We start from the raw sequence: 24,845 nt of genomic DNA on the forward strand, positions 1-24,845 counted from the left end.
GTATCCATTAATTGTTCAGAATAACAGAATGTTTTTTATGCCGATTTGAGCCAAGAGGTTATTAGAAGACCACGAGAATTTAATACGGCTAAAGATGTTTTGTGGCGAAAGGGCTACAAGTTTGCTTTTTGTTATCCTGCAATTTTGAAGTTTTTTATGGAAAATTTCAATCTCAATTCTTTGAGAATGATCATGATGCTTTGGTTTTTGCTAATTCTTTGCCGGAATTGTGAAGAAATGGGCGTTTTCCCCTGTGGTCTCCTAAGAGGAGGGTAAAAGGAAATGGACATGGGTATGGAAAGAATAGAAAGTATGGAAAGAATGGAAAGAAAGAAGAGTTGACACAAAGTCTTCTTGATGTTGAAGAACTGGAGCAGTCATTGGGCTTGGTATCATTGGGTTGAATATATGGACTATATTTGATTGTGTTTAATTAAATAATAAATATGTATCTGGCTGGGGGGGTACTACTACCTTTGGGTGTTTTTTTTGTGTTTCTGTGTGTTTTTTTAATTGTATTTTTGAGGATTTTTTTCTTTTTCTTTCCCCTTTTTTTTGAAGAATTATAGAGGGGAGCATTATTTTATAGTCTGCAAATATACTAGTAATTAAAAAAGATGTCTGAATTGAATCTTGCAACTTTTAATGTTCAGGGATTAAATAATCCAATTAAGAGAAAGAGAATATTGGCTTATATAAAAAAATGAAAATTGACATTTCTTTTTTACAAGAAACACATCTGACTGAAAAAGAACATTTGAAATTGAAAAGAGATTGGGTTGGTCATGTTTTTTTCTTCTTCTTTTAATTCTAAGGCAAGAGGAGTAGTGATTTTGGTTCATAAAAATTTACCATTTGAATCGAAATCTTTAGAGGGGTTTGCTGGCAGGAGTAAACTTTTTGCTGAATCTTTATGCTCCTAAAATAGATGATGAGACGTTTATTTCAGAAGCTTTTTTACTGTTAACTCAAGCTAATGAAAATGTCTTAGTGGGTGGTGATTTTAATTGTGTTCTGGACCCTTTATTGGACAGAACTCCAAAAAGTATAAGGAAATCAAAGATGGCAACACAAATTAATGCGTGAATGAAAGATTTAAATTTGGCGGATATTTGGAGGAAAGTTAATCCTACAGAGAAAGATTTTTCTTTTTACTCTTCACAACATGATTAGTTTTCCAGAATTGATTATTTTTGGTATCACCACATTTACAAGGTAAAGTATTACGAGCTGAATATAAAAGTAGAGTTATATCAGATCATTCATTATTACTTTTTTCTTGTGAAAGTTCAGAGGTAGTACGTCCGTCGTTTAAATGGAGGTTTAATACAATGTTACTGAAAAAAAACAGAGTTTGTTACTTTTGTTAAAGAGCATGTCTCTTTATTTTTGACCGAGAATGCTAATTCTGTGGATAGTTATTTTGTAATATAGGATGCTTTAAAAGCTTACTTGAGGGGGAAGATTATTAGTTATTCTATGAAAGTTAAGAAACAATATATGGCAGAAAGTTTAGAGTTAGAAAATCAGATTGCTGAGTTAGAGAAAGATTTTCAGAAAAGTGTAACAGAAGATTTTTAAAAAGCCACATTAGCGAGGTTGAAATTATGTAAGCAGTTTGAGTGCTAAATTAATCAATCTAAACAACGTTATTATGAGTTGGGGGAAAGAGCTCACAAGGTACTTGCTTGGCAATTGAAAGCTGAACAGACATCTCGGACTATTAATGCTGTTAAGAAGAATTCAGAAGTTACTTATAAACCTCAGGAAATTAACGAGCAGTTTTATTCATTTTATCTAAAATTATATACTTCTGAGGGGAAACAGGATAATGATTCTATTGATTCTTACTTATCTAAATTAAAGTTACTCGTATTAGAAGGAAATGATGCTCAGGAATTGGAATCTCCATTTACGGATTTTGAAATTAAGGAAGCTATTCAGGAAATGCCTAATGGAAAGTCCCCAGGGGATGATGGATTCCCTGTGGAGTTTTATAAACTTTTTTATGATGATTTCTCTAATGTATATGGAGAAGTGTTGAATCAAATTACTGAAGATCAGAAGTTACCAGAATCATGTTCAAGTGCTTTAATAACTATTATTCCCAAAAAAAGAGATCCATGAAGAGGGTCTTCATATAGCCCTATTTTGTTATTAAATATAGATTATAAAATTATAGCAAAAGTATTAGCTAATAGACTTCGAAATATTTACCCAAATTGGTACATATTGATCAAACTGGTTTTATTAAGAATAGAAATGCATCAGACGATATATTTCGATTAATTACTTTGGTCAACGCATACTGAAAGCAACCTAACATTAGATGCAGAAAAAGCTTTTGATAGGGTTGAGTGGGATTTTTTTTTAATTTAAAGTGTTAGAGAAATTTAAATTCAGCCCTTTTTTTATTGGTTGGGTTAAGGCTTTATATACGAAACCAATTGCTAGGGTGGTGACAAATGGACAGATTTCTTTACCATTTAAATTGATTCGTTCAACTCGACAGGGCTGCCCATTGTCACCAGCCTTATTTGCATTGGCAATTGAACCGTTAGCTCAGGCTATTAGACAAAATTAAGAAATTAGAGGGATGAGGGTTTAGAATGAAGAATATAAAATTAACTTATTTGCGGACGATGTGTTGGTATACTTAACGGAACCGAAACGATCGTTGAAACAATTGCAAGAGTGTTTGCTGAAATTTGGAGAATTATCGGGATATAAAGTTAATTAGGATAAACGTTAAATTTTATCTGTTGGAGTGGGAGATTATTCTGAATTTAGAACTATTACAAAATTAAGGTGGAAAAGTAAAATTAAATATTTAGGTGTGTTTATGGATACTAATTATCAATCATTATATCAATTAAATTACGTACCTATAAGAAGATGGATTAAAGCAGATTTGATTAAGTGGAAATATCTTCCATAAACTTTGATTGGTTGGATTAATTGTATTAAAATGAATATTTTTCATCGAATTCAATATTTATTTCAGTCAATACCTTGTTTACTTCCTAAGGGTTTTTTTTTCAAGATTTGAATAAAGCAGTGCAAGAGTTTTTATGGAAAGGTAAATTAGCTTGAGTGGCGTTGCATAGTCTTACATGGAAGTATGCATTGGACGGACTACAGTTACCACATTTTCAAAATTATTATGAAGCAGCCCAGTTGAAGTTTGTTAGTAGATTGATGAATTTAGATCAGCCTCCGAGCTGGGCTAAAGTGGAGATGGCGTTTATTTCTAGGGTTGAGATACATGAATTTATATTTCATTGGAATTTGATTTTATTACAGCAATATGATGTGCTGACATTGAAACATTTGTTAAAGATTTGGATTTTTTTTAAAAACAGGGTGTTAGGGTTGAAAGATAAATTAATTTTAACTCCACTGTATAATAATCAGCTTATTCCTTTTTCAATATTTAATAATCATTTAAAGATTTGGGACTCTGAAGGTATTAAGACAATACAAGATTGTTCTGAAGAAGGGCAACTTCTTTCCTTTAATCAAATGAGAGAAAGATTTGATATACCTGTAAATTCTTTGTTTGCATATTATCAACTTAGAGCTTTGATAAAAGATAATTATGGTAAAGAGATGATTTTACCTACTTTGTCAAGATTTGAATCTTTGATTTCCTCTATACCGAAAAAAGGTTATATTTCAGTTATGTATAGTTTGTTACAAGATAGTATGGATAAGTCAGATTGGGAGAAATCTAAACTTAAATGGGAGAGTGATTTAGTATTTATTTTTCCCGAAGGTTATTGGGCGACTATGTGTCAGGACAATGTAATTAAATTGACTAATGTAAGCTATGGGATGGTTAATTATTATTTTTTTACACCAATTATATTTGACCCCAGAAAAGCTAAAAAAAATATGCGTTTAGTAATTCGGATTCTTGCTTTAGATGTGGCTCATGTATTGGAACTTTTCTACATGCCATTTGGTCTTGTGCTAAAGTTCAATAATTTTGGCAAGGAATTAAAGTAGTTCTGGAAAAATTATATAATTTTATATTACCATTAAATCCAACAATTTTTTTTGTTGGGAAATTTGTATTCGTTAAGGGGAATGGGATTGGACAAAATTCAAATTGCTTTTGTACGTTTGATGTTATCAGTAGCATGTAAATGTGTTGCTAGTACTTGGAAAGATAATACTGAGACTAATATATCACGCTGGCACAATGAATTGAAAGTATGTTTTGTCATGGAAAAATTACTTATAATTTACATGATAACCATTCTTCTTTTGTTAGTAAGTGGTCTCAGTATTTGAAATATATGCATTTAGATATACTTTGAAATGTTATTAACATTTATAATATTTTCTTTTTTTATATATTTTTTTTTGGTGCTCCCCTTAAGGGAGCTGGCTGAAGGAGTGGGTGGGTGGGGTGGGTGTTGTATATATCTTTGTAAAAAAATTTTTGATTATTACTATACTGTATGTCATGTTTTTTTCTATCTTTTAAATAAAGTTTGAAAAAAAAGTTCTTTTTGTTTCCCTTATTTCAAGTGAAACATTAGGCAGCCAGTCCTCTCCTCTTGTATGGACCACAAGGGTTTTGACCAGGCTGAACTAAGCATTCACAACCTTTCTTCAAAATGGGGTTTTCCACAAGCTTGCCAGTTCTTCATGTTCCAGTCCCAGCTGCTGCTGCTGATGATGAACGGAATTCTCTCTCCCTCTCACTCACTCAGAGAAAAGCCTGTTTGACTCTCTCTGCTTGCAAAACCACATGACCCTCTTAGAACAGCAGCCTCCACTCAGACAGATTGCTGCTCCAACGAGTTCTTTCATCTGTTCCTTTTCAAAACAACAATCCATTAATGAAGTCCCTTGGGCATTCCCCAAAGCTTTTGCAAAGGTATTCAGAGCTAGCCTGTCTAGCTTGAGCAGAGCTCTAGTATTTTAAATGAGATCGGTTTTGAAATGTTTGTACCTGTCCTACACTAAAAGTTTGTTAGTAGATTGATGGATTTAGATCAGCCTCCTAGCTGCCACAATTTATTTCCCAAAATCATATCTAAAAAACATACCCTGTCACACTGCAGATTCAATGGTTTTGATGGTGATGGCAAATGTCAAATGAAATTGCTTACAGTTACCTGTATCCAGCAGAAGCTTTAGATGATCATGCAGGCTTCTTTAAATCAACAGTCTCAAAACAACCATCTCTTACTTGGCACTGTATGATTGTAATACACTCCACAATCCTATTCTCCACTGAGACGAGTAGCAATGCTTTGCATGACCAGCTGTACTGGGATATCCTCTCTTGAATGAAACCTTTCAAAAAATCTGCCAGGTACTGATATCATTGGAAATTGCAGAGAAAACCAGAAAGATTTTTTAGAAGTTGTTTTAACATTCTGTAATTATTTGCAAGTGGTTTTACGTTGATTTAAAATAGCACAGGAATGTTTAATTATTCCTCTTTAGCAGTTTTTAAGATTTCTGAACATCAGAAATTTATTTAAACCCAGAAATAAGCCATATTTAAAGTCCAAATACAATAATACCTTGCAAAGTTGGAATTTACTAGCTGTCAAAGCTGTTGGGGGAGAAGTTCTCAAATGCTTCAGTCAAGGCCTTTGCACCTGGCCTCTAATTTTTTTAAAAACTGATGTGCTATTTATGGGTTGACTAGCTAGAGCTCTTGCAAAACAAATTTTCTTACAAAACCAAATTTCTCACTAGACCTTGAACTCAAATGTTGTTTTCAAGAGGCTTTTATGGCAAGTATCAATATCATATATTTAAAATGTTGCATACTTAAGTTTATAATAACATATTTTAAGTCATTGGATCATGTTCAATATATTTGTTCCTGTTATGGAACTGATAATATAGTAGAAAGGAATAAAACATGGAAAGGTAATACTGTAATTGAAGTTTGGAGAGATTGAACAAAAGTCTTGACTTGAAAAACTTCAAATTTAAGCTTAAACGTTTTAGTAACTGGTTTTTAAAATAAGATGTTCAATGTTTTTTGGTTTCATGTGTCTCTATTCCTACATTCTAAAACTCATACAACACAGGACCAAGGGGCTGCACGAGATATTTATGGATGTTTATCAGATGTTCGTCCCCATGATTCAAGGCATGACCGCATTGCCTAGTCACCTCAGGGAGAATAACGGATAGGTTTATTGTCACTGGCTTTAAATCAAGTCTTTATGTTTGTTAAAATTAAGGTTAACATTTCTTTCAGGTAATTACATCAGACTGAATGACAGGCATATTCATGAAATTTGTGCTGTATTAGTAGGATGTAAGAGCTATTAAAGGCAGAAGTATTTCAGTTCTTCAGATGGCCCATAGAAGAGAGGAACAGACAAAGGTGTTGCTTTAATTTAATGCTGGGATCTTTTGAAGTTGCATCTAGTAGAGGAGAAACCAATCAATATACTCTGAATCAGAATTTATTGTCATGAACAAGTCACAAATTTTGTTGTTTTGCAGCAGCGTCAAAGGGCAAACATTCATATAAACCACATTACAATGATAAAAAATTTTGCACAAGATGTTAAAGTAAGTCAGTGTCTTTGGTTTATTGGTGGGAAAGAAGCTGTCCTTGTGCCGCTGAGTGCTCGTCTTTAGATTCCTTGATGGTAGCAGAATGAAAAGGGCATGGCCTAGATGGTGGGGGTCCTTGAGGATAGAAGCTGCTTTCTTAAGACACTGCCGCTTATAAATATATTCGATGGAGTGAAGTCTGGTGCTCATGATGTCACAGGCTGAGTTAACAACCCTCTGAGTTTATTCTTGTCCTGAGCATTGGCACCTCCGTATCAGTGATGCAACCAGCCAGAGTGCTCACTAATGTACACCTGTAGAAGTATGAGCGTCTTCAGTAACATACCGAATGTCCTCCAACACTTCACAAAGTATAGCCACTGGTGAGCCTTCTTCATAATTGCATTGACATGAAGGCTCCAGTTGGATCCTCAGAGACATCGACACGCAGGAATTTGAAGTTCTTAACCCTCTCCACTACTGACCCCTCAGTGAGGACTGGATCTTGTTCTACTGGCTTCCTCCTGAAGTTCACAATCATCTCTTTGGCTTTGATAATGTTAAGTGTGACACCACTCAACAAACTTATCTATCTCCCTCCTGTATGCTTACTCATTGACATTTGTGATTCTGCTGACAACCGTGGGGTCATCAGCAAATTTGTAGATAGAATTGGAATTGTACTTAGCCACACAGTCATGGGTGTAGTGTGAATAGAGCAGTGGGCTAAGCGTACATCCTTGAGGTGCATCTGTATTGATAGTCAGTGAGTTAGTATTCAATAACGTTCCACACTGAAGGTCAGTGCATGGAATTGGGGTGATATAGATCATGAACTAAGGTTAACAGGATTAAAACTAAGAATTGAAAAAAAAGTCCTTTTCAGTTGGCAGGCTGATGTCTAACATATATCTGGGCTCATTGTTCACAATCACCTTCAATAAATATGGTTCAATGATAAAATGTAATTTTCCAAGATTGCTGAAGGCACGAAATTAAATTAAGAGGTGATGAGGATGTAAAGTGGCTTTAAAAGGATATTAACAAGCTAAGTGAATGGACAAGAAAGTAAGAACCAACAAATACAATTTAGAAAAATGAGGTTATCCACGTCAGTCGATGAAACAAAAATGTGGACTGATTTTTTTTTTAATTTGGTGAGAGGAATGGAAATGTTGATGTTTAAAGGGACCCAAGTGTCCCTGCACATGCCACTGAAAGTTGTATGCCGATGCAGCAGGCACTTAGGAATACAATTAATTTGCTGATCTTTAATGATATCTTTGAGTACATTTAAAAAGATGAATAGACTATCAATTTAGGATTGTATTCGCTCGAGTTCAGAAGAATGAGAGGAGATCTTATAGAAACATAGGATTATGAAGGGTATAGGTAGGATAGATGTAGGAAGGTTTTTTGAGCTGGCCGGGGAAACTAAAATGAGAGGACACAGTCTCAAGATTCGGGGGAGTAGATTTAGGACAGAGATGAGGAAAAATAGTTTTTCCCAGAAAGTAGTGAATGTTTGGAATTCTCTAACCAGGGAAGTGGTTGAGGATGCCTCATTAAACATATTTAAAATTCGGTTAGATAAATTTTTACAGGATAGAGGAATTAGGGGATATGGGGAGAAGGCAGGTAGGTGGAGTTAGGTCATAAATTAGATCAGCCATGATCGTATTGAATGGCGGAGCAGGCTCGATGGGCCATTTTTGGCCTACTCCTGTTCCTACTTCCGATGTTCCTTACTCCTGGAGAATTGTGTAGAATTTTGGTTTCCTTGCCAAAAACAGAATATACTTGTTATTGAAGGATAGCAATGAAGATTCACAAGACTGGTTCATGGGAAGGCAGGACTATCATGGAGAGATTGAATAGGTTAAACCTTTATTCCAATGTTCTTAGAAGATGATGTGATCCAATTAAAATATACAAAATTCATTCATGTCTCCACAGGGGAGATGGGTTAAGATGTTTTTTCAGAATCTAGAAATGGGGGTTTATAATCTCAAAATAAAAGTTAGGCCATTTAGGACCAAAAGCCAGATGTTTCTTCTCTTTGTGGGCTGGGGGGTGGGGGGGGACTTCTTTGGAATTTACCACTGCTGAGGATTGTGGAAGATGAGTCATTCATTACATTTTAAACAGAAACAAGATCCTATTAAAGGAATTGAGGGACAAGGAGTAAAATGATGTTTAAGGTAGATGATAAAATAAGATTTTTTTGGATACTGGTGTAAGAGTCTGTTCATGCTCCCATTTTTTAATATTCTTATGCAAGTTTATTTTTTGATGCAGACTTCAAGTTTTGATTGGTTAATGTCATCTTTATGCAAATGCCAACCAGTTATTGTTTCAGTTGCTATACAAATTCACAATACAACTTATTTCTCGCCTCCACACCACCCTGTCTCAGTCAAACTGTAATTACCTGGAACATCAGAACTATCAACTATCTAATAGTGTAATTCTTTAATTTTGAAATTCCACTTTTTATTTTCAGAAGCAAATCTGCTGCTCTGAAGTAAAATGGATTCTCATCCACAATGTAATACTACACTTTATGAAGCCTATTAAAAGCCTACATAATGGGAATGACCACAGAGGGCAGTCTAAAGTAAGGCTTCCCAGAAACCCCATGCAGTTGTTCAAGCTTCACATTCCTGTGTTGCACCAACAGAGTCCTACATTGTCAGGTACACTTTTTTTCTGGATAAAACACTAAACCATGATCTTATCTGTCCATAATCCTGTGGAATTTTGAAGAGCGAGTGAATTATCCTTTATGACCTGACTAACATTTACCCCCATCTCATAACTATAAACAAATTATTTGTGTAGTTCTGGGAGCTCGCTCTTTTCAAAATGTTTTGCACATTTGTTATATTATAACGAGTACAATTTAAAATGACTTACTTAGCTGTAAAGTTATTCAGAACATAAAGAGATGACGAAGGAGGTCTTGAAATGCAATCCATTTTCTCAACAGTTCTGGAATAAATCCTTTGTCTTCTTCGCAATTCATTTGATTTCTCTCTGACTTTGTGCTTAACAATAATGCTGTACCATTTTTACAAAAGTAAACTGATAACATTTACATCCAGTCAAAAACCCCCATGTACAGTGGAAGGAAAAAGAGAATGGGAAACAAAATGAATTAATGACATTTTCCTTACCAGAATTCAGAATTTGTTCAACCAAACATGTATTTTGTGATGATAAAGCTTCTTTCAACGTACTTGTCCCTTCTTCATTTTTTGATAATTGAAACCCTGACGAATTGTCTCTTGGGCTGTTTATTTCATATGCCTTCACTGGCTGAAAAAAAATAAAACTACTAAATATATTGTAGATGAAAAAAAATTATAGGGCAACAATTAAATATTCTTCATTTGTCTAATTAAAAGCCATTGCCTTCTTATGTCTTTGTATTATCAGAATTATTATTAAATAAATTTTTCCCCAAAAAAGCCATTGCCTTCTCTATTATTTAATCTACAAGAGGGACGAAATGGAGTTTTGGAAAGGGTGGAGAAGAGGGAGAATTTGATTTAATCTTACACATTTGATCTAATTCATATAAAGTTGAAGACATGCCAGCTCTATCAGTTTGCAATGCAGCCTCCCAGAGTTCCCACAAATGTGGTCTGTAATGCCAAGCCAAAAGTTATAGCTTTCAACAAGAAAATTGCCATGTTACTTTTAGATCTGCATGAATGCCATTGCTGTAGGGATGTGGGGAGTAGTGAGCATGTCATTGCTTAATTGCAAAATTAGGCGAAGCTTTATGTAAAAGGGCGCCTGTGCAAAATATTGTTAAATTAAACTCATTTCATAGTGTTAATTTTTTTTTCAGGAGATGTTAAAAATCACTCCAAGACACATGATTGGAAAATTCAACCAATGTTGCGCAACTTGCTATTTTCCACCCACTACATTCATAGCTGAAAGATCATGTCTTTTGTAATAATTTTCTTAAATAATTGCACTAACACAAACATTTCAAGCTTGTTTTCTTTCTTTTTGAATAAAATTTAAACCAAGCAAACCAGAAGTAAAAATATAAATGAAAAGGAAAATAAAAGTTTGAACATTTTCCACTTAGCTATGTGAGTAAATAAATAACTCAAACACAAAATATACAATTAATTACTCATTTTTTCTTGTTACTTGACATTTTTATGTGCTATTGAATACTGTGAAGACAAATGATACATGGGAGAGCTCGTCATAAACTTGCTAATGGAAGAGAGGTGATTTTCTGCAATCACCAGAAATGATTAAGATCTGTCTGCTTTGATCTTAACTACTGGGATTGAGAAGAGACATTTGACTAAAACATGCACCTGCAATTAAAATGTTAAGAATATTAAGCAAATAAAAAGCCAGCACTGATGGATGTATAATTTGCCAGTTCATTAAATAGGAGGAATTGAACTGCATGTACCATTGCATATACAAACATTTCCCTTCCAGCACTGAAGGTTGAAACATATGTGCATGAATAAAAAAAATTAAGTTGTGGAATATATTTCAAAAACCTCACACCCACATGGAACTTACCTGCTTTAATGCTTTCATTGTCAACTAGATAAAAATAAACAACAGTATAGAGTTCGAACAAGTAACACAGCTTGATTTTACAATCATGTTGAATCTTAAATAAATGTGAAATTAAAGCATGCTAAATTTCTTTTGGAGTTTCAAGTCTGATTCCAGGTTAGGAAAGTTCAGATTTAGCACAACGACACAAGAAGTTGGTTTACTAATGCTAGATTTCTGGACTCTGAAGTTATTTCAGGATAACCAAGAAGACTGACAGGTAAAATCAATTAATGGACTAGAACTAAAATATTAGTACACCAAATATTTCGTCTTTGGCTTGGCTTCGCGGACAAAGATTTATGGAGGGGTAATGTCCACGTCAGCTGCAGGCTCGTTTGTGGCTGACAAGTCCGATGCGGGACAGGCAGACACGGTTGCAGCGGTTGCAAGGGAAAATTGGTGGGTTGGGGTTGGGTGTTGGGTTTTTCCTCCTTTGTCTTTTGTCAGTGAGGTGGGCTCCTCGGTCTTCTTCAAAGGAGGTTGCTGCCCGCCGAACTGTGAGGCGCCAAGATGCACGGTTTGAGGTGATATCAGCCCACTGGCGGTGGTCAATGTGGCAGGCACCAAGAGATTTCTTTAGGCAGTCCTTGTACCTCTTCTTTGGTGCACCTCTGTCATGGTGGCCAGTGGAGAGCTCGCCATATAACATGATCTTGGGAAGGCGATGGTCCTCCATTCTGGAGACATGACCTACCCAGCGCAGTTGCATCTTCAGCAGCGTGGATTCGATGCTGTCGGCCTCTGCCATCTCGAGTACTTCGATGTTAGGGATGAAGTCGCTCCAATGAATGTAGAGGATGGAGTGGAGACAACGCTGGTGGAAGCGTTCTAGGAGCCGTAGGTGATGCCGGTAGAGGACCCATGATTCGGAGCCGAACAGGAGTGTGGGTATGACAACGGCTCTGTATACGCTAATCTTTGTGAGGTTTTTCAGTTGGTTGTTTTTCCAGACTCTTTTGTGTAGTCTTCCAAAGGCGCTATTTGCCTTGGCGAGTCTGTTGTCTATCTCATTGCCGATCCTTGCATCCGATGAAATGGTGCAGCCGAGATAGGTAAACTGGTTGACCGTTTTGAGTTCTGTGTGCCCGATGGAGATGTTGGGGGGTGCTGGTAGTCATGGTGGGGAACTGGCTGATGGAGGACTTCAGTTTTCTTCAGGCTGACTTCCAGGCCAAACATTTTGGCAGTTTCCGCAAAACAGGACGTCAAGCGCTGAAGAGCTGGCTCTGAATGGGCAACTAAAGTGGCATCGTCTGCAAAGATTGGTTCACAGACAAGTTGCTCTTGTGTCTTGGTGTGAGCTTACAGGCGCCTCAGGTTGAAGAGACTGCCATCCGTGCGGTACCATCAAATATTTAAACAAATGCTAAAATGCATGGTCAGTGAAGAGGGAGCAAGATCAGTATAATGGTTCGAATCTGGCGGTGCCTATACCTTCTCTCGTGTCTGCGTGGGTTTCCTCGGGTGCCCTGGTTACCTCCCATGTTCCAAAGATGTATAGGATTAGTCAGTTAGTTGGTCACATGGGTGTATTTAACCAGCATGGGCTTGTGATTTCACCAGCGTGGGCTTGTGATTTCACCAGCGTGGGCTTGTGATTTCACCAGCGTGGGCTTGTGATTTCACCAGCGTGGGCTTGTGATTTCACCAGCGTGGGCTTGTGATTTCACCAGCGTGGGCTTGTGATTTCACCAGCGTGGGCTTGTGATTTCACCAGCGTGGGCTTGTGATTTCACCAGCGTGGGCTTGTGATTTCACCAGCGTGGGCTTGTGATTTCACCAGCGTGGGCTTGTGATTTCACCAGCGTGGGCTTGTGATTTCACCAGCGTGGGCTTGTGATTTCACCAGCGTGGGCTTGTGATTTCACCAGCGTGGGCTTGTGATTTCACCAGCGTGGGCTTGTGATTTCACCAGCGTGGGCTTGTGATTTCACCAGCGTGGGCTTGTGATTTCACCAGCGTGGGCTTGTGATTTCACCAGCGTGGGCTTGTGATTTCACCAGCGTGGGCTTGTGATTTCACCAGCGTGGGCTTGTGATTTCACCAGCGTGGGCTTGTGATTTCACCAGCGTGGGCTTGTGATTTCACCAGCGTGGGCTTGTGATTTCACCAGCGTGGGCTTGTGATTTCACCAGCGTGGGCTTGTGATTTCACCAGCGTGGGCTTGTGATTTCACCAGCGTGGGCTTGTGATTTCACCAGCGTGGGCTTGTGATTTCACCAGCGTGGGCTTGTGATTTCACCAGCGTGGGCTTGTGATTTCACCAGCGTGGGCTTGTGATTTCACCAGCGTGGGCTTGTGATTTCACCAGCGTGGGCTTGTGATTTCACCAGCGTGGGCTTGTGATTTCACCAGCGTGGGCTTGTGATTTAACCAGCGTGGGCTTGTGATTTAACCAGCGTGGGCTTGTGATTTAACCAGTATGGGCTTGTGGATGAAGGTTCTGTAACCATGCTGTATCTCTAATTTTTTAAAAAATTAAATTCTCAACAGCAAACATCTTTAATGAAGTGCAAGAAGTAATCTTCACAAGTCCACAATCCATTCAGACTATAAATGTTAATAATCGGCTCTCAAAGCAGCTTACTTAGCAAACAGCAAGCAATGAAATCCACAGTGGTGATTTATCAATTATGACCAATAATGGAATAACTATGTTGATCTCAAATAACTGGCAAAGCCCAGATTGAAATATTTTCCCTCCAATAGATCTACTATGGTAGACATCTTCAAGGTTCTTGTTTAAAATGAGTTTTAAATGAAGTAGATTTAAACACGAGGTAGCAATAAACTCATGGACATTTAGATTATTTGATCCAAGCCAGATGCAGGTTTTTAAATGAATCTCTGCTGGAACATTTCCCAGTACAAAAACAGCTGATTCACTTCTCACTCATCCAAAGACTTTTGATTGGAGTGACCAATCAAAGTGAGGACTGGTAAGAACATCACCTCACAATCTCTATCAGTACTGGAACACCACAGGGCTGTGTTCTTAGCCTCCTGCTCTACTTGCTTTACACCTATGACCATGTGGCTTTGTATAACGCCATCTACAAATTTGCTAATAATACCACGGTAGTGGGCTTTATAAAAGGGGGAAAAAAGTCAGCATACGGGAGGGAAAGTGAGAAGCTGGCTGAATGGGATACGGACAACAACCTCACACCTCAATGTTTCACATTGTTTGACAAACTGCAAAGTTGAATTTACAAGCCGAAACTCACCATGTTCTGTAACCCACGCTTTCTTACATCTTTATATTTACTGGATTGAGTGAAAAACTTACTATAATACATGGACCAGTAGCATGTAAAAAAAATAAGTTCAATGAGTGTTTTGTGATAACATAAGTAATCTGCAATTGCTCAGAAAATCTATTAGTCCAACACTAGCACAGTCCGAGAGGGGCTAGATTGTTGAAGTTCTGTGTTTGTTTTTATTTTTCAATTCAGTACAGTTCTTGCTACTTTATTTATAAAGTCATGCCTTCATGTATTATTAATCTTGTTGGATTTTTATGTTCAAATGTCTTGTGCTTCAGATATTGCATTTTTCATAAAAATATTTACAAATATTTATCTTGCCTCAAAACAAAGTCACCATCAAGAAATAGTTTTGACTATTTAAATTATTAGTATTCTGTAGTATTCCTTAGTCACACATGAGCTTTGCACCACTTGGACCACTTACATGCCTTACTACGAGAACAAGACTTAACAACTCTTTTTCCAAATTTATAGGGGAACTACCTTCCCCATCCCACAAGGGCAGGAGGGGGTCTCCTACCTCCCCCCCACCAGGGCAGGAGGGGGACTCCTACCTTTCCCCCCCCACCACACCACCAGGGCAGGAGGGGGTCTCCTACCTCGCCCCACCCCCCACACCACCAGGGCAGGAGGGGGCTCTCCTACCTTCCCCCCCCCCCCACCCACCAGGGCAGGAGGGGGTCTCCTACCTCCCCTCCCACCACCAGGGCAGGAGGGGGCTCTCCTACCTTCCCCCCCCCCCCCACCCACCAGGGCAGGAGGGGGTCTCCTACCTCCCCTCCCACCACCAGGGCAGGAGGGGGGTCTCCTACCACCCCCCCCACACCACCAGGGCAGGAGGGGGTCTCCTACCTCCCCACCCCCCACACCACCAGGGCAGGAGGGGGTCTCCTACCTCCCCACCCCCCACACCACCAGGGCAGGAGGGGTCTCCTGCCTTTACACCCCCCCCCACCAGGACAGGAAGGGTTCTCCTACCTCTACCCCCCCCCCACATCACCTGGGCAGGAGGGGGTCTCCTACCTCCCCTCCCCCCCCCCACCAGGGTAAGAGGGGGTCTCCTACCTCCCCCCACCAGGGTAGGAGGGGGTCTCCTACCCTCCCCCCCACCAGGGCAGGAGGGGGTCTCCTATCTTCCCCCCCCCACCAGGGAAGGAGGGGGTCTCCTATCTTCCCCCCCCCCCCCCCCACCACCAGGGCAGGGGGTCTCCTACCTCCCCTCCCCCCACCAGGGCAGGAGGGGGTCTCCTACCCCGCCCCACCAGGGCAGGGGTCCCCTCCAACCTCCCCCTCCTTCCCCTTTTAGCTCACCGTTATGCCCATGTCCTCAAGGCCTTCACAGCCCAGGTACCAGCCATCGTCTGAATCCTCCAGCTCCGCACCAGCAGCCACAAATGCCATATCAGCTCCGACTTCGGAACTCCTGCTCACCAGATCCGGACTTCGAGATCCCCCTCCAATGGGACCCCGACGTCGCCTCGAACTCGCCCTCCAATGGGACCCCGACGTCGCCTCGAACTCGCCCTCCAATGGGACCCCGACGTCGCCTCGAACTCGCCCTCCAATGGGACCCCGACGTCGCCTCGAACTCGCCCTCCAATGGGACCCCGACGTCGCCTCGAACTCGCCCTCCAATGGGACCCCGACGTCGCCTCGAACTCCTCCTTCTCCAGCAAGGCACTTCCTTGGGAATCCATGTTGCTACTTCAAGGGATATAACCTCCAGCTCCTCTTCTAGTCCCTACTGCAGCAGGACCCACTTTCCACCTCTTCCTCCAGTTCTTTCAGCTGGAAGCCCTCAGGTGCTTTCTTCTCCAGTGGGACACACACTCAAGTTTCTTCTCCAATGGAGTCACCCTTGGGCTTCACCTCCTCCAGGATAGAATGTCATTAAATTCCTTGTTCCTCCTCTGTTGAGGCACCCTCAGGCCCTTTCTCCTCCAGCAGCAGCAGCCCTCAGGTCCTTCCTTATTCACCAGGACCAGTGCTTCAGCAGGGGACATCCTCAGGTTCCTCCTCCTCCAGGGGGACCTACCCTCAAACCCATTCTTTTGTGGACTTGCACTCAATTCCTTCCTTCTCCCCTTTGAAACATCCTCTTCTGACCAGACTTGCTCTCAGACATGCCTCCTCCTCTAGTGGACCCAAGCTCAGGCCTATTCCCTACCTCCTCCTCTTGTGTGCAGACTCCTCAGAAGCTGATCCTTTTCTTTCTGCCAAACACCACCATGTCCTTCATTTCTCCTTCCTCAGACCATACGCACCAGACCTTTCTCACAGGTCTATTGTTACGCTCCTCTACCTTAGCAGCTCCTGTTCTCAGATCTCTGCCCCTCATTCCTGCTCCTCTCTTTTGAGGACCCTCACCTGGATGCTTCCATCTGTCTCATGCATGGCCCATTCTTTAAACCCATCAGCTGCTTTCCCACCTGGTACTAGGACTTCTCCGCAAGAGGGAAGAGCTCACCAAAATACAATGGAAGGATACCCTAGCTGGAAGAACTGCGGAATAAAAATGGCAGGTATTTCTGAGTATTTTTAAGAAGGTACAGGACCAGTTCATTCCAAAGAGGAAGAAAGGTTCTAAGGTGAGCAAAGGCCAACCGTAGCTGACAAAGAAAATCAAGAATATTATCAAGACCAAGGAAGAGGAAGAATAATATAGCAAAGAGGAGTGGGAAGCTAGAGGATTGGGAAACTGTCAAAGAACAACAGAAGATAACTAAGAAAGCTATACGGTAGGAAAAAATGAGGTATGAGAGTAAACTAGCCAATAATATAAAAGGGTTTGAGGCGTTATCAGCCCACTGGCGGTGGTCAATGTGGCAGGCACCAAGAGATTTCTTTAGGCAGTCCTTGTACCTTTTCTTTGGTGCACCTCTGTCACGGTGGCCAGTTTGGCGGGCAGCAACCTCCTTTGAAGAAGACCGCAGAGCCCACCTCACTGACAAAAGGCAAAGGAGGAAAAACCCAACACCCAACCCCAACCAACCAATTTTCCCCTGCAACCGCTGCAACCGTGTCTGCCTGTCCCGCATCGGACTTGTCAGCCACAAACGAGCCTGCAGCTGACGTGGACTTTTTACCCCCTCCATAAATCTTCGTCCGCGAAGCCAAGCCAAAGAAAAATATAAAAGGGAATAGTAAAAGCTTCTTTAGCTATGTAAAGAGGAAAAAAATTCGTTAGGACCAAAATTGGGCCCTTAAAAACAGAAACGGGCAGAATTATAAAGGGAAGCAGGGAAATGGCTGACAAATTTAACAGATACTTTGGATCTGTCTTCACCAGGGAAAGGTCAGATAGGGAGTAGAGATCCTGCGGTATCAAAGGAATTAACAGAAATTCCAACAGTAATGGGGGAATTGATGGAAATCCAGATTTGGAAGCACGTGGTCTTGAGTAAATTGAATGGATTGAAGGCTGATACATCCCCAGGGCCTGATGGACTGCATCCCAGGGTGCTTAGCGGGATTGCTCTTGAAATTGTGGATGTCTGGGTCGACATTTTCCAATGTTCTATAGATTCAGGAGAGGTGTCTGTGAATTGGAAGGTGGCTAATGTTGGGCCGCTTTTCAAGAAAGAAAGGAGGGAGGGAGAGATTAGACAATTACAGACCAGTTAGCCTGACGTCAGTGGTGGGGAAGATATTAGAATCTATTATAAAAGAAGAAATAACAGAACACAGACAGAAATTAGAGTATCGTTACAAGTCAGCATGGATTTCTGAAGGGAAAATCATGCCGGACTAATCTTCTGAAATTTTTCGAGGATGTGACGAGGAGGGTGGACATGGGAGAGCCAGTGGATGTGGTGTACTTGGACTTTCAGAAGGCTTTCGATAAGGTCCTGCATAGGAGATTAGTATGCAAAATCAAAGAGCATGGTATTGGGGGTAGGGTGCTGACATGGATAGAAAATTGATTGACAGAGAGGAAACAAATATTTGGAGTTAATGGGTCACTTTCAGGATGGCAGGATGTGACAAGTGGGGTCTTGCAGGGCTCGGTGCTGGGTCCTCAGATGTTTATCATATAAATGATTTAGATAAGGGGATTATAAATAACATTAGGACATTTGCAGATGACACGAAACTGGGTGGCAGTGTGGGGAGGATGTTTGGAAAATGCAAGGGGACTTGGACAGGTTAGGTGGGCGAATGCATGGAAGATGCAGTCTAATGTGGATAAATGTGAGGTTATCCACTTTGGTGGCAGGAACAGGAAGGCAGATTATTTTTTTAAATGGAGTCAAGTTAGGGAATGGGGAAGTGCAATGGGATCTAGGTGTACTTGTACATTAGTCACTAAAAGCTAGCGTGCAGGTTCAACAAGCTGTGAAAAAGGCAAATGGCATGTTGGCCTTCATTGTAGGAGAAAAGATGTCCTTCTGTAGTTGTACAGCCCCTGGTGAGACCAAACCAGGAGTATTGTGTCCAGTTCTGGTCTCCTAATTTGAGGAAGGACATTCTTGCTATTCACAAGATTAGTTCCCGATTGCAAGATTGACGTATGCCAAAAGGTTGGATAAACTGGGGTTGTATATGTTGGAATTTAGAAGGATGAGGGGAGATATGATTGAGGTATATAAGATTATTAAAGGATTGGACACGATGGAACCTGATTACATGTTCCCGATGTAATCCCTGGGAGACAGGACGAGAGGCCATAGTTTAAGAATACAGGGAAGGCCCTTTACGACAGAGATGAGAAAAAAAATGTACCTAGAGAGTTGTTGGTTTGTGGAATGCTTTTCTGCAGAGGGTGGTAGAGGCGGGTTCTCTGGATAAGTTCAAGAGGGAGTTAGATAAGGTTCTTGTGGACAGGGTAATTAAGGGTTATGGAGAGAAGGCAGCAGCAAGGTACTAATAGTGGAAGATCAGCCATGATCTAAATGAATGGCGGTGCTGGCTCGATGGGCAGAATGACCTACTCCAGCACCTATTGTCTATTGAACCACATTAAGATATTTTGGAAAAAGTCTGTCGATAATGTACATTACTTTGATCTGTAAGTGCATGATCTACAATGAAGAATCTGTGAAGTATATGAAAGATAGCAGTCAATATAGAACAGCTCATTGACCCTTTGCTAATTCAATCTTGACATTTGACTTGGTGAATGTTTCAATGAAGTCTTGATACATTCGTGAAAAGTGCAGTTTTTCTGACTTTTAACAATTGCTGGAGAAACTATTTGGTTGCACAAATAAATTGAGTCATCTGGGACTGTACTTGCCAGAATTTAGAAGAATGAGAGGGGATCTTATAGAAACGTATAAAATTATGAGAGGCACGTTGTTAGGTCTGCTTTGTTCATGAATGAGTGAGACAAACACCAGGCTGAGTCGAAATCAGGGTTCTTTGTTCTTTATTACCGGATTGTAACACTTGCGACTAACAAAGTTAGTCGGAGAATGCATTCTGCCGTTATCAGCAAAATGGTGATTTTTTTATACCCTTGGATACATGCTTAGAACATCATCATATCATTACTTGTCCAATGACTAAAACTGTTGCTATCCTTTCCCTGCTAGCTTCCTGCCTCTCAATCCATCAATGTCTCTCTTATCTTGTAAGTACAAGGATGCATTCACATCTTGTTACAGCCCTGTACATTCCCATCTCATGATGTTTTACCTAACAGGAGTACAAGGACACCTCCCCTTCTTGTTACTGCCCTGTACAGGGTAACTCCCTACACATTCCCATCTCATGATGTTTTACCTTACAACGTGTCCTTTTCTGTGCTCCACAATGCCCATCCTCAACATGACGACTATTATCATTTTCACCCACACCTTTTATCACTTCCACTCTTCAGTAGTACTGAATGTCCTCTCTTCTGTCCTTCATCTTCTGTAAAATTCAGTTCGTCCAAAACTATACCTTATCCTTGCTTCCCTACATTGACTTTATGCCTCAGATGCAGATTTATTCAATTCATTCTCAATGGTTTTATCTTTGAATTCTCATTCTATGAATGTACTTCATATTAATTTGATATTTATTTTCATTTAATTCTGATAAACTGAAAACATTTTAGCCCAATCAAAAAAAAAGTTGATTCTAAATTAAAAAAACACCCCAGTTTGACAAACAGGATCTGGAGAGATAAGAATATAATGAATACTTCATTCTAATTTTATGTAAATCTGAAATAAGAGCAAGTTTCAGATCAATGTCTAAATCAGAACTATAATTTGACAGAAATGGAGACCTTTTAAATCATTAAGGATATGGAGCCCAGGAATCTGGCAGGATTATGGGTTCAAGATCAAAGGAAATGATACTGACACCACTGTTAAAACTAAAAGATGTCCAACTGTTGGAGGCTCCATTGATTTAAAATAACATAATGCCAACTTGAAGAACAAATCAACAGAGTAAATATAAACAAATGGTAAGTTTAGAAAATTAAAAAATAATATACTGGTATTTGAGAAAATATATAAAGAACAAGAGTAACATTTTATTATTGTTTAGATTTTGGTCTGAGTGAACAGATACATTGACTTCTCATCTCTAGCCAAGGATTATTCATGATGTTAAAGTAATCTTTATATTTCATGTCTGAAAATATTTAAAAATACCTCAGAAGATGCAAAATATTGAGATTACCCTCTACTCTCTGCTTTCTAAACCAGGGCAGTACATTTCATAATTAGTGGTTTCCTGGATATGGGAGCAAATGTATTTTGAATCTGACATTTATTGCAGCAACATTTGGATTGGAATCTGTTTATTTCTGAGAAAAGGAATAATACTTGGTATGAAGTGCCTTATAACCACCTCTAAGTTATCTCAAAGTCTAGCTCCAGTTGGGCATTCTATCATCATCTAGCTCTGCATAGCTGATAAATGCATAGCCCAAGAGGAGTGATTTTTGATATTTTTATGTAACTACATGGTTCTTATCAAGACTTTTGAAAACAATTCTGATGCTTGAACTACCAGCAGCTAGAACTGATACCATGCAATTAGATCATGCTCCTATATGTGCACAATTAATTATTAAGCCCAACCAAAGGTCATAGAGGCTCTGCATCCATTGCCATAGGATGGGAACTTTATGTTTGTGCACCAGGAGTAATTTATCAGATTATTTAGTTTATTTTTAAAATTTCTAGCTAATACACTATCAGGCTTTATATTCCATTCAGGAGTGAGGAATGATGAAACGTTCCATAAGGCTCATTGATGCTGATTTGCAATGGCAGGTGCAATCAGTTTGGGGCATTCTTATCAGTACAGTTTATGGGTTAAGTTTTCCCAAACTTGTTTGAATTTTCTAGCTCCATGCACAGTTCCCACCTCAGAAGCAGGTAGCCTAATGAGGAGCCTGAAGTCTTTTCAAATTGAACAAATTGTACCTGATCTTTCTCTGAACCTTTCCATGTCATTGATAAGTTGAGGTCCAAAACTCAGCAAGCCTAGAGCTTTCCAAGGATAGGTAGATGGTCACTTTAGGTGCGTATTCAACTTGTTTTGAAGAGGGAAAGAAGCTGCTATAATCTTCAATGTATTGGATAATGTGACGTTGCAAAAATATGAAGAGCCTTTGATATATTGATGTAAAACTTAGTGCAGTAAGTCAACCTTGACCTTCACAGACTAAATAATTGGATGTAAGCCATTTCACCAATGCAAGAAATGTTTTGACATTGCTCATACTATTATCAGAAAATGGTATAAATTGCAGGCTTATGCAATATAAACTTGAATTCTTCATGATGGATATATAGGGTAAAATTCTTTTAAGTACAGCATTCTAGCAGATGAGAAGTTAACAATGGTGCATTTTTCAAATCCATTCATTTTAAATTTACATTTTGCCAATTTCAAATCATTAATTATCAAGAAAAATAGCCTTCTTTTGCTTATTGTTATTTTTAATCACTGTACATTCTTGTAAAAAAGTTTCAACCACATAATAAGTTTATATAGCAAAACACATCAATACAAGTGCATTTTAAGCAATATTATATATCTTCACAATGACCCAAACTTTGATAGGAGTATCTCTTCTCTCTTTGGCTTGGCTTCGCGGACGAAGATTTATGGAGGGGTAATGTCCACGTCAGCTGCAGGGTCGTTTTGGCTGACAAGTCCAATGCGGGACAGGCAGACACGGTTGCAGCGGTTGCAAGGGAAAATTGGTTGGTTGGGGTTGGGTGTTGGGTTTTTCCTCCTTTGTCTTTTGTCAGTGAGGTGGGCTCCGCGGTCTTCTTCAAAGGAGGTTGCTGCCCGCCGAACTGTGAGGCGCCAAGATGCACGGTTTGAGGTGATATCAGCCCACTGGCGGTGGTCAATGTGGCAGGCACCAAGAGATTTCTTTAGGCAGTCCTTGTACCTCTTCTTTGGTGCACCTCTGTCACGGTGGCCAGTGGAGAGCTCGCCATATAACATGATCTTGGGAAGGCGATGGTCCTCCATTCTGGAGACGTGACCTACCCAGCGCAGTTGGATCTTCAGCAGCGTGGATTCAATGCTGTCGGCCTCTGCCATCTCGAGTACTTCGATGTTAGGGATGAAGTCGCTCCAATGAATGTAGAGGATGGAGTGGAGACAACGCTGGTGGAAGCGTTCTAGGAGCCGTAGGTGATGCCAGTAGAGGACCCATGATTCGGAACCGAACAGGAGTGTGGGTATGACAACGGCTCTGTATACGCTAATCTTTGTGAGGTTTTTCAGTTGGTTGTTTTTCCAGACTCTTTTGTGTAGTCTTCCAAAGGCGCTATTTGCCTTGGCGAGTCTGTTGTCTATCTCGTTGTCGATCCTTGCATCCGATGAAATGGATAGGAGTATAATCTCATGGTATTGTTACGAGTCCAGAAGACTCCAAAACCCAGCAGCAATAGAAATTCACCAAGACAAATGGTTGCTTTTAGTTTTCTTTAAACATTAAAAACAGGATCAAACTTTAACTTATTACTATTAACTTAACCCCCTTCTAATGCTAAATGTGTATATGTTGAGGAAAATTCTTTGATTCATAGTCCAATCTCACTTCTCATTCCTCCAAGTTCACCAGTATCAGGCAATTCTTATACTGTGCACAGAATTTGACATTTATGAAGTTTTACCTGGCTTTGGTGATTAAAGCTAAATGGTTACCACTCAGGAGGGTTCTTGTTGGTTAGAGATATTTGTTGCTCATTGAACACACACAAACTGATTTCCTCTGATCAGTACTTCAGTGTCTTGCTGAAGAAACTTGCCCCATCATGGATTTTCCAAACCTCTTCTTTCAGATCACCACAGAGTTCCTCTTGTTTCCCTTATTTCAGAAGACACACTCTAGCCAGCCATTTCCTCTTGTAAGGGTAACAAGGGTTTTCAACAGGCTGAACTCAGAACTCATAATCCATCTTAAAAATGGGGTTTGAAATAACCTTGCCAGCCTGCCATGCATGCATGCGGCACTGGAATCAGTTTCTGCCTGGGCATTTGTTGCTTTAAAGACAATAGTCCATTTACTCCACAGCATCAGTCCAATTGACACCTACTTGTGAAGTCTCCATAGGCACTCTTCAAAGTTTCTGTAAAGTCACTGTGGACATGAAGTCTCTATGGAGCATAGAAGAATGAGTGGGGATCTCAAAGAAACATTTCAAATGCTGAAAGGATTGGCCAGAGTAGAAGTGAATAAGATGTTTCCCTTGGTGGGTGAATCCAGGAGAGAGGGTTCAGTCTTAGAATTAGAAGATACCCATTTAAAACAGAGATGAGGAGAAATTTCTTTAGCCAGAGGGTCGCGGATTTGTGAAATTCATCAATACGTACAGCTGTGGAGGCCAGACCATTGAGGGAATTTAAGGGGGAGATTAATTAATCAAAGTGTCAAGAGTTATGGGGAAAAGGCTGAAACTTGGAACTAGATGTGAGAACAGTTTAGCTTAGGGTGGATTTGTCGTGCAGACTTGATGGGCTGAATGGCCGACTTTTGTTCCTTATCTTGTGATGTCACTTCCTCTTGATATTATGAACTAAATTTCCCACATTATATGTTTCTAAAATGTTTAATCAACCATGTGCCTGCCTATTTTACCAGTCTATCAATCAACCTTTCAATGCCCTATGCCCTCTTGAAGTGGGATCTAAAGTTTGCATCCATGAAAATGGATGCACCCCCGTATTATTATCACTGGTTCATGATGAACTGCAGTTGGGTTCATTTGATAAATAAATAATTAGCTTCTGTTCATAATTTGATTTATAATCTTAATCAGGTATTCTGCTCAGATGGGGTCTAATTTAGTGCCATCTCATGGACCTATTGATCAGTGACAGTGGCATCACATCACAACACAACCATTGAAGCTGATCTCCAAATCATCAATATTTCACTGATTTTATCTTATCACATGACACTCTTTCTTCTTTCTTCTTTGGCTTGGCTTCGTGGACGAAGATTTATGGAGGGGGTAAATG

At 39.9% G+C, this 24,845-nt stretch overlaps 1 protein-coding gene across 2 annotated transcripts in view; it reads right to left on the bottom strand.

Annotated features, from left to right (window-relative positions):
- asz1 (ankyrin repeat, SAM and basic leucine zipper domain containing 1) overlaps positions 1-15,967 on the bottom strand; it is a 69,406-nt gene extending 53,439 nt beyond the window's left edge. Inside the window, exons 1-2 of one of the 2 annotated variants that reach the window (XM_069902820.1) lie at positions 15,726-15,967; positions 9,717-9,858 (exon numbers count right to left, since the gene is read on the bottom strand). In XM_069902820.1, coding sequence (XP_069758921.1) covers positions 9,717-9,858; positions 15,726-15,815 — 232 coding nt within the window. In that variant the 5' untranslated portion in view covers positions 15,816-15,967. The remainder of the gene's footprint in view (positions 1-9,716; positions 9,859-15,725) is intronic. The other variant, XM_069902819.1, reaches the window with a different exon arrangement.
- Between the last annotated feature and the right edge of the window lie 8,878 nt (positions 15,968-24,845).

Source organism: Narcine bancroftii, chromosome 11 (genome assembly GCF_036971445.1).
Source record: "Narcine bancroftii isolate sNarBan1 chromosome 11, sNarBan1.hap1, whole genome shotgun sequence".
Classification (NCBI taxonomy): Eukaryota; Metazoa; Chordata; class Chondrichthyes; order Torpediniformes; family Narcinidae; genus Narcine; species Narcine bancroftii.